This window comes from Corythoichthys intestinalis, chromosome 14 (assembly GCF_030265065.1).
Source record: "Corythoichthys intestinalis isolate RoL2023-P3 chromosome 14, ASM3026506v1, whole genome shotgun sequence".
Classification (NCBI taxonomy): domain Eukaryota; kingdom Metazoa; phylum Chordata; class Actinopteri; order Syngnathiformes; family Syngnathidae; genus Corythoichthys; species Corythoichthys intestinalis.
In genome coordinates, this window is record NC_080408.1 from 30,011,718 (window position 1) to 30,029,202 (window position 17,485).

At 41.3% G+C, this 17,485-nt stretch overlaps 2 protein-coding genes across 8 annotated transcripts in view; both read right to left on the minus strand.

The window, feature by feature from the left end:
* Positions 1–4,611, minus strand: part of LOC130930366 (rho GTPase-activating protein 12-like) — a 97,138-nt gene extending 92,527 nt beyond the window's left edge. For all 6 annotated transcript variants that reach the window (XM_057858274.1, XM_057858273.1, XM_057858272.1 and 3 more), the window contains exons 1-2: positions 3,687–4,611; positions 907–1,729 (exon numbers count right to left, since the gene is read on the minus strand). In XM_057858274.1, the coding sequence (XP_057714257.1) occupies positions 907–1,668 (762 nt within the window). In that variant the 5' untranslated portion in view covers positions 1,669–1,729; positions 3,687–4,611. The remainder of the gene's footprint in view (positions 1–906; positions 1,730–3,686) is intronic.
* Positions 4,612–4,764: 153 nt separating this feature from the next.
* Positions 4,765–17,485, minus strand: part of LOC130930365 (kinesin-1 heavy chain) — a 43,513-nt gene continuing 30,792 nt past the window's right edge. Inside the window, exons 12-26 of one of the 2 annotated variants that reach the window (XM_057858268.1) lie at positions 17,087–17,274; positions 16,671–16,739; positions 16,371–16,577; positions 16,010–16,153; positions 15,737–15,925; positions 15,547–15,664; positions 13,293–13,348; positions 13,105–13,214; positions 12,928–13,029; positions 9,861–9,921; positions 9,701–9,772; positions 9,505–9,609; positions 9,206–9,422; positions 7,617–7,755; positions 4,765–7,513 (exon numbers count right to left, since the gene is read on the minus strand). In XM_057858268.1, coding sequence (XP_057714251.1) covers positions 7,510–7,513; positions 7,617–7,755; positions 9,206–9,422; positions 9,505–9,609; positions 9,701–9,772; positions 9,861–9,921; positions 12,928–13,029; positions 13,105–13,214; positions 13,293–13,348; positions 15,547–15,664; positions 15,737–15,925; positions 16,010–16,153; positions 16,371–16,577; positions 16,671–16,739; positions 17,087–17,274 — 1,781 coding nt within the window. In that variant the 3' untranslated portion in view covers positions 4,765–7,509. Of the gene's footprint in view, positions 7,514–7,616; positions 7,756–9,205; positions 9,423–9,504; positions 9,610–9,700; positions 9,773–9,860; positions 9,922–12,927; positions 13,030–13,104; positions 13,215–13,292; positions 13,349–15,546; positions 15,665–15,736; positions 15,929–16,009; positions 16,154–16,370; positions 16,578–16,670; positions 16,740–17,086; positions 17,275–17,485 lie in introns of both variants that reach the window. The other variant, XM_057858267.1, reaches the window with a different exon arrangement.

Below are 17,485 nucleotides of genomic sequence, written 5' to 3' on the forward strand. Positions count from 1 at the left end.
GACCAGAGCCTGGAGAGGAGCTCGTTTTATGAAGAAAAATACGCAGAGACAGCAAAAGGAGTGAACCAGCTGCTGAAGTACCAAAAGACTTCTGCGTGTGTTAGAGAATTTAAGAACCCCCAGGATTTCTTCATAAAATCACACTCAGGCTTTCCCAAACAAAAACAAATCTTTAGCAAACTCAACAAAATCATCCGACAGCAGCCCCGATGTCATCCCAGAGTGCCACTTCAACCTTTCCATGGACGTCAAGTAACTTTTAGTTTGGCCTTTAAACTTCTGTTTATGTGCTTTGGTTGATTTGTAATGAGGGAAGGAAGTCCATTGAGGCTCTCGCATAAAAGTCAGGTTATGAAAATGTAAACTTACTGTTGCCCTTAGATGGCCTTTCATCAGCGTGATGCAAAGACGGGAAGATTATCAGGCGGCAGGCAAGTCTGACTAAACAATACATGTTGTGATATCATGGGGCTGATTATAAAGTCTGTTAAAGACAATGACTGCAGTCCAGCAATGACATCATCTGCAGTATTTGGGCTGCAGTCTTGTCCCCCCCCCCCAAAAAAAACAAAAAAACCAACTAATTGCGATTTTTCTGACAAATATTGCGATCCCATTTGCAGTTTTTTTATTTCGTACTTTGAAATGTGTAAAACCAGAATTGTGAAAAATATGTCATTAATTTCATTACAGCCTTGCATAAATTAGGTTGACATATATGAGAATACAGGGCGGGTAATGTCTCCAATGTGACAGGGTGGCCACTTTGGCCTTAATATGGCAAACTGCAGCGCTACACCACTGATGATTTAAAGTATCAGAGACGCTCAGGTGGATTCCAATTGAAGTTCAATGTTAAAAAACATTAAACTTTCAACAAAGTAATGATGATGAAATTATCTTTACCTGGAGTTGTTCTGTAGAACTGCTGCTCAGCTCGTCTCCAGATTCTGAGTCGTTAGTCCGTCGGTCTTCGCCTGCTGAGACCGGGGGGCTATCCACGTCCAGTGGGGCCCTGACCAACTCTGGCGATTGGGCCCTCGCCCGTGCTCGGGGCAGTGTGCTTCTTCGTTGGGGAGGTGTGGGTACAACACTTTGGGCCAGGATTTCGGCGATAGACCGCTCAGGACCGGTTGGGGTGCTGGGACTGTGCTGGTGGTGGTTACTGTTCCGCCGCTGGACGGGCGGCGTTAAATGGAGTGATGAAACGGAATGAGCTGAGGGTGAGCGTGCAGGTTGGTACTCCAGCCTGTCGGGATTCTCCATGATGGAGTTCTGGAGTGCCAGATCCAGAGTGGCTGGTTTTACCCAGACAGCACCAGTGTTCTGGGGTGGGGTGTTCCCAGTGGAGACAGGGTGATGAGGAGGGGTACTCCCAGCAGAAACGGGGTGATGAGGCGGGGAGTTCCCGGTAGAGACAGGGTGGTGCGGTAGAGTCTTGGGGGGTGGCATGAGGGCTTTGCGGACCTCCCTGACATACTGGGCGGGTACATAAAAGGCTTTGCTGCCCTCCTCCCTGCGTACTTTCCACCAATCCTCATTGGTCTTCTGGACCAGCATGTAGCATTCTCCCTGGTGGATGGCAATCACTCGGTCTTTGGACTTGTACTCGTAATCGTACTCCACCTCGATGTAGACTTGGCCCGGCGCAATGGGCAGCGCCGCCATGGCGCCTCCTGCTGTCTTTTTACTGGATTACTCGCAATTCGACATGCCTTCCGCAGTCAAGCTGATGGGAACAAAAATGAGATGTTGTAAGACATTGACTCAGATGCACCTTTTCTTAACTCATTCGCTGCCACTGATGTTGATGGACCTCCAATCCATTTGAACTGGGAGTGGCTGGCAGCAATCACTGGCTGCCAGATTTCCCCGTTCAAAATAGATTGGGGAACCATCGGCATCACTGGCAACGAATTAGTTAATTGAGGAAGTTTACATAAATATCATTGGAACTCAACGCTTGGATTCTGGTTCACAAGTTTTCTCGACATTGGTACTGAGAGTTAACTTCTTATTAGGCCCTCTTGACTCTGAACGCCCTAAACAACGTGATGATGATCAATCACAAAACACCACCTTCGACACAACCTGCTCTTCCCCTCAAATATCCTGACGCAACCCTTTTACATCTAGAAGCACTCACTTTGTCTTCCCAGTCTAACATTATACACAACCCATTAGAATTTGACCATCTGCATACAAAAAACTGCCGTCAGCATCCAATGTTTAAGGTAACTACAACACAATACTCTTAATTTCTACTCCCCAGCTTCAGCATTCGGCAACACAGCATCCAGATATAACCCCTTTAATTCGAATACCCAACAATACAGTGTCCGTCAACAACAATAACAGCAGATACAAAGAACCAGTAGTGTGTCTTACCGGTCGCCCCAATATGGTCCTAACCTGACGAGAGGAAGTGAATAAGGAGCCACGTAAATCCTCTTGAAAGGCTGTAGTGCCCTGGGTGCAGAAGATTAGGCGCTCACACTAATGCTAATAACGTGACTTGCACGCTGCCGTGCCGTTGACGCTCACGATGCGGACGACAAGTCACTGCTGATTTGTTGAATAACTCGCATAGTTTTCAGCTCCAATCACACATACACACTCAAATGGGTGTTATGGTGAGGCAGGTACACGTTGAGCAACAGTCATAGTCACACAACATTTTATAGCCATTCAACCTCTTACACTAAATAGACATCATCAATACAAAGCAATCTAATTAGACAAAAATAATTAGGAAGATTGAAGACATTGTTTATCTACGTGTACACTGGTACTGACTTGCAAACAGTTAAATTTGTGTACAAATTAGCACTACACAAAGCCTGTTATTGTCTTTAGTGACCTGACATTGATTTGGACACCATTTTTTTCAACATTTATATGACTGGTTATGAGCCCATTTTTTATGTCTCGAGCTGACATTGATTGCAGACTTGACCACTGTTGTACTATTTGTACCCTAACAAGAGACAAGTCATTGATTTGTCAATATGTGCCTTGTAATTGACTGGTGACCAGTTCGTTGTTGGTTTACCCATATCAAAACCACCAGTCACAATAGTGACCATAAACAATATATTTTTTACACTTATGGATTATAAAGGGGGTATCAATGTTACCTGTCTTGGGTGTTTAAATGTCTGGGGAAATTTTTGTATACTGTAAAATGTGCTTTTCAATTGACAGGCGACCAGTCTGCTGATGGTCTGAATATTTACATGTCCCCTGACATTATTGGCATTTAGCTCCTTACACGCGACCATTGCAGGGTGTATTCTCTCGCCCGAAGTCTTCCTGGCTCGAGCTCATCGAAGACGGTCAAGAGTAGACACTGATCAATAACTACAGAAAATGAATTCCTGGGTTTATAAATAAAATATTTATTATACTTATTTAAAAAAAAAAAAAAAAAAAAACTCATATTCCATGAGCGCATAAAAGTGGCAAACCCTGCTGAGACGGTGCACTTCCTGAAATATTCCAGCCGATTTTCTCCGCATCCAAGACACCTTTTTTTGTCATTTTACGAGACACCCATGTATTGGCGGCACATAAAGCGTCAATGAACCATAGTAGAGCGAATTTGAAGTCAACTCGTCAATTAGCATAACGGCTAACTAGAATTCCCATTGAGTCGAGAGAGTGGGTGTCCCGTCAAAGACTCTTACCTCAATGGGAAAACATACTGGCAGTCCCGGCTGACAGGTTCTTAGTTATTGATGCTTCAATCCCACTAAATTTCTTCCTGGATCGAGTATGTCTGGATGATAATGAAGAAGCAGCTGTCCACTTGTTCGGGTTGACGCCAGGCAAGAAAAGTCACTTCCTGTCCGATACAAGTTTAGCCAAGTGAGTCAATAGTTACCTTCCTGAGCCCAAGATCGTCTACAGTGCAAAGACCGTTTATTGAACGACAGTTTCACTCCGACGGGAAAGCTGTCGCTTGTCTACGTCACAGTTGTCCAAGTGAAACCCGGAGAACTGGTTTAGGTTTTAATGTGGTCAGTCATTCTCGTTAATATATTTTTGTCATCTTCAAATTTGTCGAACGAATGTTAATTCGCAACGGTTGTTAACAAGGGGGAATTGGTTTAGGAGTGAGGTCTTCGCGCTAATTTTGTGGTCATTTCTTCAGGCGCCTCAGGTGTGTTATCGCAAACAGAAAGACAGTGCCCCCTAGGTATTAAAACGTGGTACAATACAAAATATTACAGGTAACAGTAGTAGTGGCGAAGCTTTGAAATGGATAATTTTTCCAGAATAAGCCTCAAACCACCCAAAAACTAATACGAAATATAGGAACGCAAGAAAATCAAAACTTAATAGAATTAAAAATAAAGAAACTAAAGGTTTGCCATCTTCAAATTGGAAACCGCTACAACCAAAAAACTACACAAATCATGATTAGAATAGTTTAATGAACATTGTTCAAGGGGCTTCAAAATATGACACTTGCAAAATGCCAAATCAAATCACAAAAAAAAATCTTAAAACAAATCATAGTACATTCAAAGTGATTTCCCCCTGAGAAACTCTTTAAAAAATCCAGAATGTTTAAAAGAAAAAACCTTTCGGACTGGAAAACACGGAAAAATCAAGAATGTCTCATTTCAAATTGGGGGAAAAAAAAAAAAAAAAAAAAAAAGTAAAATGTGGGCTACAAAATGGGCCGTTCCTTCGAGAAGGCAAATCATATGAAGTCAAAACATATCTCATAATTGTTCAAAGAATGGAAGCGACAAGAGCTGAACATGTTTACTGATAATTATTTAATCACACATACATTTACATCATGCAGTCAATCCCCAAAACAAAACAAACGAAAAAACAAACGACAAAACGGGTGATCTCGTCTGCATCTGTCACAACTCCAACTTTGTGCCCCAGTTAGCCAGGAATGATCCAGTACCTTTTGTCCACTAATGGATTTCCCCCCCGAGCAACAACAACAACAACCCTTTAAAAATGGACCAACTATTACACAGTAATAAAAAAAAAAAGTGGCATTTTTTTAACCTTTAATTTTGAAATAAGTTCAATGGAAGCCACGAATATTGTTTAATTGTAGTCATTTATTTACTCTTTAAACTATGTTTCCATTTCATATCCAGTTTTTGGTGGAAGGTGAAAGACAGGAGAAACATTTCAAGGTCCATGCTAGTCTACTTGATTCATGGGAAGATTACAAAGAGAAGGTGGGAGGGGGCGCCTCTATACATACACTGTCCTTTTACAGACGCAAGGGGGTAGGGGAGCGCTAGCGTCCAGCCTATTGTGGGATTTGAATCCTAAACAGATGGAGTGCTTTCAAAGCTAGATGCTAATTGCTAGCTGTACATATGTCAAGTTCATGTTGAAATATTTTCATCTTTAAATAAGTGGATCATGTTTTCTTTCATATGGTAAATATTACATGAGGGTGTGTGTGTTGTTCAGTGTATTTTACAGTATATATTGCACTTGCACGTGGTGTTAGCGTCTTCATGCTGGGATTACAACGCACCAAAGGATTATTAAGGCCACACCCAGAAAGAGAAAAAAAACCCACCGGGAACAACTCAAAAGATTAATCATTTCCATTGGATTCCCCAACCCCCAAAGATAAAAACCATTATTCAGAGTTATTTTAAGAGAGAAAAGTTATCTTTTCAAGACAGTGATACTACTTCCATTATTTTTCTCCAAAGCAAGTCTTTAATTAAGGGTGAACATTTCTGGGGTAAAGAATAAACATATAGTATATTGTATGTTCAATGATTTTTTTTCCCCCAATAAAGTTTTTTATTCTCAGAACAATCAGACTAGTTTTCACCAGAAAAATTATCAGCTCTTAGTCAAAAAGCTTGCCCTTAAAAATAAATTTTAGACCTGGTCTTAATTCATCCCAGATTTATATCATATGCATTTTACATTTTTCTTTCAGTAGTGTGGGCTTAATAGTCCTCAGTAAAAACGCACTGTGGACTCACTGGGTAAAGAAAAGAGGGGACAACAAAACCCGAGGGGAAAAAAAACAAAAAAAAAACATAGAAAATCCTACACCTTTTTATTGACTTAAATAAACCTTTGTGACGACTTGTGTTTGAATCCCTCTGTTGAGTACGTGAGGACTACGGGATGCATCCAGGCCATTCAAATGAGCATATAGGCATTTGGGGGAGGAGGATAAAATGGCCAAACTGGCTATAAATAGTCGTCATGATGAGTAAAAACACCACTTAGCTTGACAGAGTTAGTTTGCGGGCGTTAAAAAGCGTGGACTGGATCACTGGCGTCCGTTCTGTTTTTTGTGACGCAACGAGTTCGCAGATTTAAGTTAAGCATAAAAACAATTGGCCTCCACACGTGTCCACTTAAATAAATCTACAGTACACGTTTGCAAGTCTTGGCTGCTGCCTTTTTTTGTCCGCCTCCATGACTGTGTTAGTGCAAGATGAGCGGCGCGCTGACAAAGTTGGGGCAAATTTCTGTACAACAAAAACGACACTGGACAGTCGCAGAGTCGGTAACACAAAGCTTTCAACGGCTCGGCTGACGAGACTATAAGGAAGCAGACAATTGCTCTCAATTAACAATGTGAAGGAAATGACCAATTATGTGAGGGAGGATGATGTTAGGTGGGGATGAAAGGAAAGGTGGGGAAGGAAGGAAAGGATGGAGAGGGATGGGTTAAAATGGATGGAAGGGTAGAAAGCGAGAGAGGGGGGAAGGAAGGATGGAAGCGCGGAAGGAATGCCGTCAAGTAATTTGAATTAGAGAAAGAACGATGCCTGAATAAACATCTTTTGTAATGTCAGCGAGGACAAGACCACCTATAAATTGAACCAAATGAAAGCATTTACTGTGTCACCGACCGATTTGGCCCACCCTGTATACATACATACACTATATATATATCGTTTTTCCTTAAAGTTGAGAATGTGTGCCGCAAGCTTGAAAATGTAAGCGGCTTTGTTTATTTAGCCCACATAGGATTTTTCCTTTTTTTTGTCTTTGACTATTTATTACATTAGTAATACATTCAGCTCGGGTGTGGAAGGCGGGAAAAGTGGGGTAGTGTGGCAGGGGGCAGCAGTGCACAACTACTCGCACGACGACTACAATGACAGACATGTGCAAAAAACGAAGAAAACAGAGAGGAAGGCTGGACATTCAAGCAGTTGTGCGGTTTTTGCCGCTGCGGCTCATCAAGACATTTCGCTTGTTTGGGTGTCGGGATTCAATTTTAGTCGCTCACTTTGTAAACTCAATGCACGGTCTTCTTTTTGTTGTTGTTGTGGCGGTGACACGTGTGTAAGCGAGTCAGAGCTGTACAGCCAGGAGTATTTCCTATTTATACTTATTTATAGTCCGCACACTCACTCCTGCGCGGCTGTGAAGCTGTATTGGAATGGCGGGCAAAGGGGGCGCAAGGAGGGCCGAGAGTGGGGGGCGGGGGGGATGGAGGATATTGGCTTCTTCTGGTGTCATCCTTCGTCTTTCCTGCTTGATTTAGCTGTACATGCAAGAATGGACATAAAAGAGGAGTGAATACATTGCATATCGGTCATGATGGCAAAAAAAAAAAAAAATGTGTGTGATGGCCTCGCTGGGCGTACTTCTTGTCTGTTTTGGGAGTGCCGCCGCCGCCTCTGATGGCCACAGTTTGGCTGTTCTGGTAGAAACCTCCCCCGCTGCGGTTGATGTTGGGGTGCGTGGGTGACGCCACCGGCTGCTGCCCGGGCCTGATCGGCTTGGCTGTGGCACCACAAAAAGATTGTGAAACTTTGAGGGGTACAAGCCCAAGTAAATGTTCAGGAAATATTACACCCCAAAAAGAAAAGCAGGGATAAACATAACAAACATTATATAACAACCCACACTTTTAGCCCCATTACATTAATATTATAATATTACTAAAGGTTTGGGGGCTAATTTTGCTTATTTAAATCTCAATTTAAAAATAAATCAATTCTACCAATACATGAACATAAGCAGGGGTCGCGTTAACTGAATATTTTCCGTCGTTGACCGATTTTGTAAAACGGTGATGGAAAAAACTGAAGTCCATCCGTCATTTTGACCGGTTGCAATTCACACCCCAGACCACAGGGTGGCGAGTGAGCATATAATTTAGCTATTGTCTCTCTTGATGCGTGACGTCGTTGGCCTTACTCTGAAAAATGTCAAGGCAACTGAGTGTCCGAAGTTTCTTCAAAAAGCCCCAAAACGACGATGGTGTTGATAAAAGAGGTGAAAAAACAGGGACTGCACAAGCGGGCACACAATTCAAGTCCATGCGCACCAGGAGGAAAGTGTGAGACTACGTTCAGGCCACAGCTGGTGAACTGTTAATTTCATTGTTCCAGATACTACATATGGTAGGCTACCTAACTACTGGGGCCACAGTCAGCTGTTTTTGTCACTGCGGAGAAAAAGTTACATATTCATCTGCTTGATGTGTGATGCGTGATGTGTGATGTGTGCTTTACCTCTGATGGTGTGGATTCTCTGTTAAGCTTGTTCGGACAGAATATTAATTTAAAATGAATGAAAACTAAATAATATTGAATATTTTGAAGCGGTATGCAATGTTAAGACTCTTGTTAGCTGTAGGCGCACTATCCTAGACCCCTCACTATCCACTCGCGGGGGCCTGCGCTTGTCAGTGACGTTCCTTATTCTCGCTATATGATTATACAACTTTAACATTTGTTAATAATACGCTCTGTGTGTAGTATCATCCATCGCTTTTCCTTTTTAAATGGGCACTTATAAGCGAACGCAAGAAGTAATAACGGGAACATTTTTAAACAGGCATTTCACGGGAGAGCATTTCGACTCTTCGGCCAATCATATAGCGAGAGCGAGTGGATAGTGAGGGGACTGCGCGCGGCTCTTAAGTGTCTCTGTCACGTGACTGTGTCGTAGCCGGTAACGCGCTCGGCCAAATGGACACACAAGTACGGAAGGTGAATTATGCCAAACAAAGGGTCACCACAATGTCATTATCATCATTTTAAAAATTTAAGTGACGGGTAAAAATAGATTATGACCGGATTTTTATGACCCTGTCAGTCAAAATGACAGACAACGAAAAAGTCTAGCGCAACCTCTGAACATAAGTATATTTTTAAATACATTTATTTCACACCAATTCATTTCAATATTTAGGTGGCTTTTTGGAAGCTGATTTTTTTGCACTCACCGATTTGTGCCGAATGTCCCCGCCTGGCCATGTTCTTGGCCCTAACGGCCTCCTTGATGCGGTCCACCTCCTGCTGGTAGCGCTTGCGGTCACGTGCGGCGTTCTCCTTGGCCTCCTTCAGTGCAGACTCCAGCGCCTTGACCCGCTCAGCTGTAGCACGAAGGCGCTTTTCCAGTTTCGGAAGCTCACACCTAAGGTCTGCATTGTCACGAACCAGCTGACACGAAGCGGAAAAAATATCTGAATATGAATTGTGTTAAGAGAGGAGAGCAGATGTGAATGTTTTCAAAACCTCCTACCTGTTTGTGAACCTTGGTGAGCTGCTCAAGATTGTTCTCAAGAAAGGATATTTTCTGCTTTTGGGCAGCGCTGCCCCCAGTGTCGTCAGAGTCCATTTCGGCACTCTGCACACAAACGTAACAAAATTAGCTTTAGCATTCAAATGTTGTTTTTACATCACACCCTGCAGTTTCTGCATTCTGTTCACATCCTCACCTTTTTCACTCGTGTGGCCAAGTCCTGGACAAAAAGCTTCCTCAGATTGTGCAGGGTCTGCAGCTCCTTAGCCTTGAATGACAAGTGAAAAAGAAAACATGATGTAATTAGGAGGGGGAAAAAATAGAAGACTGAATGTGAAAAAGAACTAGGAACTCACCACTGTCTCCTCCAGACCTTTCAAGTCCTGTCTGGCCTGCTCCCGCCTGTCCTGCATCACCCTGAATGAACAGAAGACATCAGAGTTCATGTAATGCCCATCACACATACATAATATGCTGACTCATTTCAAGGTTCCCAATTTTGCTTAGGAGCGCTCCTGTCCTATCCTAGCCATGCGAGATGACACCAAAGTATTTAGAGGAACAGATGTTCGAGTTTTACAAAAGGTGCCTCATGGAACCTCTAATTCACCTTTTAGGAAAGGATGTTACCTATAATCCTTTATTGTAGGGATATTTAGAGAAACAGACCACCTAATAAAAATAAATAATAATCAAGGAAATTCATCAGATTGTATCAATGTTTCTCTGAAAGTAGGTATCTCCGTACACAGATGTTTGTTCTTCTTTCGATCCAATTTTTTCATGTTTTGCGAATATTGATTCTACATTTTTAGACAATTAAAAATAATGCAACGATACAAAAATTAATAATGCAAAGGGACTTCTGCTGGTACCTCCTTGAGAAATGCTCTGACTGCAAAAATTACACAATCAATTTTTACGATCATTCGTGTATAAAAAGAGAAGTAGTCCCACACAGCAGACATTTGCCTAGTACTTTATTTTACAGCAGCCTAAAAGTGTGACGGTGTTGAAAACACCAAATGGATACTGAATCAGTCCCGATGTTCTGAGAAAAAAAAATCCCTGGCTTGTAATCATTTTGTGTTGAGTCTAAACTACCATATTTTCTGCACTGTAAGGCTCACATAAAAGCCTTCAATTTTCTCAAAAACAAAAAGTGCGCCTTATAATCCGATGCGCCTTATATATTGGTTAATCATGGCATCACTTTAGTGCAGCTCCATCTAGTGGATGCACAACGCAACCAACCTTTTTTACTACTACTACCCCTTATAAAGCCGTGCGCCCTATGTATGAAAACTTTGCAAAAGGCCATTCATTTAATCAATCAATCAAATTTATTTCTATAGCCCTTTACAAAAACCTTAAAGGCCCTCAAAGTATTTTACAACAAATACAAACATTGTATTGTTTGAAGATACAACAAAAGTCAAAACAGCAAATAAAACAACAAAACAGATAAAATCTGAAAACATTAAAACCCTTAAGAAATAAAACCAGGCTATCCCAGTCAGAGGGAAATAAATAAATAAATAAATAAATAAATAAATAAAGAGTCTAAAAAAAAGTGCATCTTTAACAGAGATTTAAAAAGGCCTAGATTGGTAATGGTGTGGATTTCAGGGGGTAGGCTATTCGACAACCTGGGGCCAGCAACTGCAAAAGATCGGTCCCCTCACTGTCTTGACTTCTGAACCCTCAAAAGAAGCAAGCTAGCCAGTAGAATGAAGAGCGCTGCCAGAGTTACGACGGGTTAAAATTCCTGATAAATAAGAAGGACCCTGGCCATTAATAAAATTAAAAACAAACAGTAAAAGTTTTAAATCAATTCTAAAATGGACTGGAAGCCAGCGGAGTGATTACATCACGTGGGTAATATGTTTACGTCTAGATGTACCGGTTAAAAATCGAGCAGCAGCAGCATTTTAAACACGTTGAAAACGAGAAATAGAGTACTTGAGAAGACCAACATAAAGTGCATTGCAATAGTCCAGCCTTGAGCTTATAAAAGCGTGAATTGCTTTTTCAAGGTTTTTACGGCGTGCCTCATACTACGAGCGCCTTATAGTACGGAAAATACGGTAAATGAAAAACTGCCACTTAAAATATAAAAGTTTGGTTTTGCTAAAATTAGAGGTTATATTCAAAATTTCTGATTTTACGTCCTAATTATGCAGAAAATATGTTAAATGTCATTTCTTTACGTTTCAGGTCAAACTAAGTGTATAAAATGAGGAAAATGTACACACATATATATATATATATATATATATATAAGCATTAAAAACTACAACAGAAGAACCTGGGAACAAAATGTGTTACATGGTGTTATTATTGCATGAAGCAAATTCTTCATATATTTTTCCATACTAGTTAACTTTTCAGTCCTTTGCATAATTATTTCTGAATCCTCAACAATTGGTTGTCAATATACATCAATTATTAATACAGTGATACCTTCGACACACGATCTTTTCGACATCCGATGTAAAATTTGATTCGCCATTTATTTCATCGTCCGACGACATGCTCAACATACGACAATTTATGACAATTCTTTGTTTTGCCGGAAGACGGACGCACAACAGATTTTCTTGTGAGATAAAACACGGGTTGCAAGGTTAGTGCAGGTGGTGATAAAGGATGCCTACCATTGAAATGATTGAATTGATAGAAAAATATAAGGTTGTTGTGTGCATCCGTGAACCGGCTCGACAATACAGCTGTAGAATGTCTACAATCTCGACGGTCCTCATTCGACCTCCGTTCGCCAGTCTTTGTAAGTTAAGGTGACAATTATTATTGTGGTAACATCGCTAAAGAAATCGCCAGCTTTGTCAGGTTTCTTATCTTTTATTCAATCAACTTGTGCAACACAACACGCCTACTGTCCGCCGCAGTTGACACCAGCAACAAAACATTAAGAGAGTAAGGAAAGTAAAATCTCCAAGCACTCTCTATCTCACTGTGACGTCAGCCACCCGGTGCGTTCAGGTACAGCATGCAAAAAACGTCCGCCACATTAAACCCCGCTTCGTTACATTATTACAGGAATTATTATTATTATTATATTATTATTCCGATGTTTATTTAGAATTTATTTGTTTGTCAATTGTGTAATTGTCATTTTTAATAGTACCAGCAGTATTTATTAAGGATTTAGTGTAGGTTTTCACGCTGTGGAACGAATTAATGGAATTATAATGTATTCTTATGGGAAAATCCTGCCCGACATACGAACATTTCGACTTACAAACAAGGTCCTGGAGCGAATTACCTTCGTATGTAAAGGTACCACTGTATATATCACTATGGTTTCACCATGCCAACAAAGCTCTGTAGGGTAAACATGATTACATTGATACCCATGATCTTTTAGTTTGCCATAAATACTTAAAAACATTTTTAAAAACCTACGTGAGTTCATGCAGCTTGCGGCTCTTGTCCTGGTCGGTAGACTTGAGCTTTTCATGCTCCACTCGCAGCCTCTCCTGCTCAAGCATGATCTTCTGGTTCAAGCTGGAAAATACGCCATTATTAATACATGCCACATCTCCTAAAGAGGGACGTGATGGTGTCGGTTGGCTGTCTTACTCCTGCAGCTCGGTGATGAGCTTCTCCTTGTTGTCCAGCTCATCCCTCAGGCTGCTGATCTGTTTTTGGTGAGCCTCGCGGTGAGAGTGGATCTGCTTCTCCACGGCTTCCTGTCATACAACAAATATTGCTGTTTGGGTGGATAATTGGGGAGAGCGGGGGTGATTGACAAGTGCAGAGTTACGCACCTTGACTTCGTTGGCGGTTTGGATCTCGTTCTCCTTCTCCATGGCATGTACTTTCTCTGCAAAATACACAAGACGACACATCACCTCGACAGAAAACGGCAAAGTGGGTATCTTGAGTGACATTAATAATTACTTTTAAACAATTCGTGATGTATGACAACTTGAAGTCCATTCTATTTCCTGCACAGACTTGTCCGATTTGACATCGAGATGTAGCAAAAATAGCTGGATGGCAGTCACACAAATCCCAGAACACATAAGTCCAACAATTCTTTTCTAATATAGTATTTGGATGATTCATAGGCAATATGCATACGCACATGTATAACGAGTCTAGAGATGTATCTCGCGTATGAAGAACATTATCACCCAAATGCTAGCCTGGTTGAACCTTTACCTTTCATTGCTGGCTTTTCATGACTAATTGCTAGAAACTTGGATTTTTAGACACATTAGATTCACGACCTACAGTTGGTTCAAAATGTCGCTATTCTTTCCCTCTACTAACAAATAACACACTAAAACAAACACCAAAAAAAACAATATGATGAGATATGGGATTCTCACTTATTTTTCAATTTATACTTGGCAAGCGCAACGTATCGTTTGAACATCGCCATCACGATGTGCGCATGTGCTATAGTTGCATCGCAGGACATGCGACCTTTTTTTTTTTTTTTTTAATTTCTTACTAACACGTAAACTTTTTTTTTTTTTTTTTTTGCTCCATAACAGCAAGTGTACAGAGACATGGCCTCCTGGAACTCGTTTATATACAGAAATCTTCATCATTGACGGATGAACCTAGATGAAACGGTATTATATAAATACAATGTGGTCATAGGTTGTTTACCAAAGTTTTCTATTCAAGTCATCTGGTAAAAAATTCCTGTAGTTTTAAGATCTTTTTTTTTCTTTTTTTTTTGCATTTTTTCTTATCCCGACTATAATTAAGAAACTATAAATAGAACTTTTGCTTTGCATCTGTCACAGATTAATTTCCTTTCATTTCAATAGGGAACGTTAGCACAATTTAAGAAAGCCTTCGAATTTCATAGATATGCATACACAAGTAGGGGTGTGCCATCTTAGGCACCCCACGATTCGATTCGATTACGATTCAGGATGCTCCGCTTCGATTTTTGAACGATGATCGCGGTTATCACAATTATCGCGGTTATTGCGATTATCGATGCATCGTACAGTACTGTTTAATAAAGTAGCCAAACAAATTTATGTCCATTATTTATTTAAAATATCCTTATCCTTATGATTCAACAGGAAAGATGGAAACATGGCCATACAACAAAAAGCTGCCCTTAAGCTGCTTATTTATTTATTTTTTACATGAAAGTGCAAAAACATTAACCATTTTAAAGGGAGTATTTAGTTTTCTCAACAATACAATAAAATCTACACTGGTGGAATGAACTCCACATTTTCTGGACACAAACAAAGTGTCTTTAGAAAAAAAGACTTCTTTTAACCAATATACTTTGTTTTCACAGTGTTGCAGGTGGAAATCACAACTGCTCTTGACACCGCGACACACACACTCATTACAGTGCGCGCACTTCTCTCCCCATCTCTCCCGCAACAACAAATTTCTGTACTATTTCACATGTTTGTAGTGTTACCGCTGTACTTGATCATGGTTTTACACGTTCTGCATATGAAATGCACTTTAGCTAATTAGCTAATTTGCTTGGCGCTAACTATTAATATCTCAAAAACAACAACAATAAAGTCTACACAGTACGAGAGGGTTCGTGTACTCACCTCTTATAGACGCACACAGGTCTTAGCAACACCATCAGGACATTTTTCAATTGAAATGCCTTAAAACTACTGCTGGACAATAGAGCAGACAATGAGCAACGAACTATCTCTCTTCCCCTCTCGCTCTAAAAAAGAACCTGCGCACATTCTGTGCCTGCCTGTGTCATACACAAATTTATTTTCCAGTCTTTTAAAGAGTAAATTTCTCTCCCAGTAACTGGGAGCATCCATCATAACGTTGTGCGTGCGTCTGTTAACGGTGTCCGGGCGGCAGACGTGTCTTGAATTTCGTTCGGCAACGAGCGGCTGTCATAAAGTTAAGAGTGAAAATCATTTTTGAACATTAATGAATCCTAATCGAATCGTCACATGTCGAATCGCGATGCATGTAATAATCGATTTTTTGGAACTCCTCTATACACAAGTGTCTCCAACTTCCCAGCACAATTGTGTGGACTGAAGAGTCGTGACGTACCTTGAGCACTGAGTTTGACTAACTCTTCATTGAGCGAGTCCACATTCTCCTCCAGCTGTCTTTTCTTGTGCTCAATGTTCTGCAGGTACTCCGTCAGGGACTTGATCTTAGCCTCGTGCTGTAAAATGGAGGAAACCCTGAGTTCTTCAAGAGCATTCTCCAACCAAAATCTTTGTAGAGGGGTACTCACCTGTGAGATCCGCAGCTGGCAGGCGGCCAGCTCCTTCTCGTTCTCGTCTATCTTTTTGTTGCTCTCAGACTGAGTGCCCTCCAGCTGCTTGCAGCGCTTCACCATGCTCTTCACCTCTGACTTCATCTTGCTGATGTACAGACGGGCGACTGTGAACTCCTCGTCGATCAAACCGCTGCCACCCTCGTGCTGCTACGAACAGAGGAACGATAATGAGGGACGTGGGTGCGAAGCACCACAGTGCATGGCATTGTATTTCCTGTTTCTCCTCACCTTTATGTCGTTGCTGCCCACAGCGATGCCGATTTCTGCAAGGTCTTTGAGAAGTGATGACATCATTTCTGTCATCCTCTTCCTCTGGTGGTTGGACATTTCCTTCAGCTTTTGTAGCTCAGAGTCCAAAGACGACAGGATGGACTGCAGATAAGAACGCACGTTTGAACGTGACCTTATATACCATATATATTTTTGTTATCGTTTTATGTCTAGTTGTCAAACAAAAAAAGCACATAAAAAAACCTTGTCATAAAAGATGACAAAAAAGTTGTGAAGAATTATGTGAAAAACAAGTTTTAAAAATGCGCCAAACTAAGGTTTAAAAGATGTAATTCGGGTATTTAGGTCTTGCCCTCACCGATTTCTGGCTGAGTTCCTCACTGATGACCTCGAACTCCTTGGTCTTGTCTTCCACCTCTTGGCTCTTTTGGTCGTAGTTGACGGCCAGTTCCTCCAGAGCCTGCAGCACCTCCTTGACCTCCTCCTTGGAGGCCTCGTTCTCCGACTGCAGGCGGTTGAGCTCGGCCTGTAGGTTCTCGTGGTCACGTCGTGAGGATACCAGCAGCTGCCCAAAGATAAAGTTGTTTAAAATAAAAAAAAAAAATAAATAAAAAAAAAACATAGCTGGAGCATTTGTTTTTGAGTCTCAAGGACTCACCTCCTCCTGGTCCAGCATCTGCTGCTTCAGTTTCTCGGCCAGCTGGCTCTGCTGGTTGATCTCTTCATCCTGCACAGAAGCGTACACTCAGCGGTATTAGCACCAGATGTAGTTTGAGGGAGAGATGAGACATTCATATTCCAAAGCAACTTTTGTTGTGGAATCAGTAGTGGCTAAACAATAGTGGGTTCCATTCCATCGTTGAAGATGATCAATACATTATGTTCAATGGAGACAAAATAATTCAGGAACAGTATTGAAAATGAATAACAAACAGTAATGTGTTCTGAGTCAAGTTTATATGCATAATCTGCTGACAATAGTGTGTGGCTTGGTGTTTGTGAAAACCTGCCCTTGGGGGCATCCCTGCAAACCCAAGGGGATTGTTTTAATGTCCCCATTTTGATGTTCTTCACCTTGTCGTCCAGCTGCTTGTAGAGCTTGGATAGCTCGGCCTCACATTTGTCCTTCTCTACGTCAGTGAGACGAACGCCGGGCACGTTGGGCGTGGACGCTGGCTTGTCATTCAGGATGTTGTCGAGGGCCAGCACCTCAGCATTGGCCTTCTCTTTGTCAAACTGCTCCTCCACTGGCACGCTCTCACCTGGAACAAGGAAAAATTCATGTGGATATATTTGCACACGTTCTGGTGGAATGGAGCTAGAAAATGGAACAAACACGTAATTTTGTGTTACTCAGCAAAGTGTTATTGCTATTGGTGTAAGATAAGTACCGTATTGGCCCGAATATAAGACGACCCCGATTATAAGACGACCCCCTCTTTTTCAAGACTCAAGTTTGAAAAAAGACTTTTT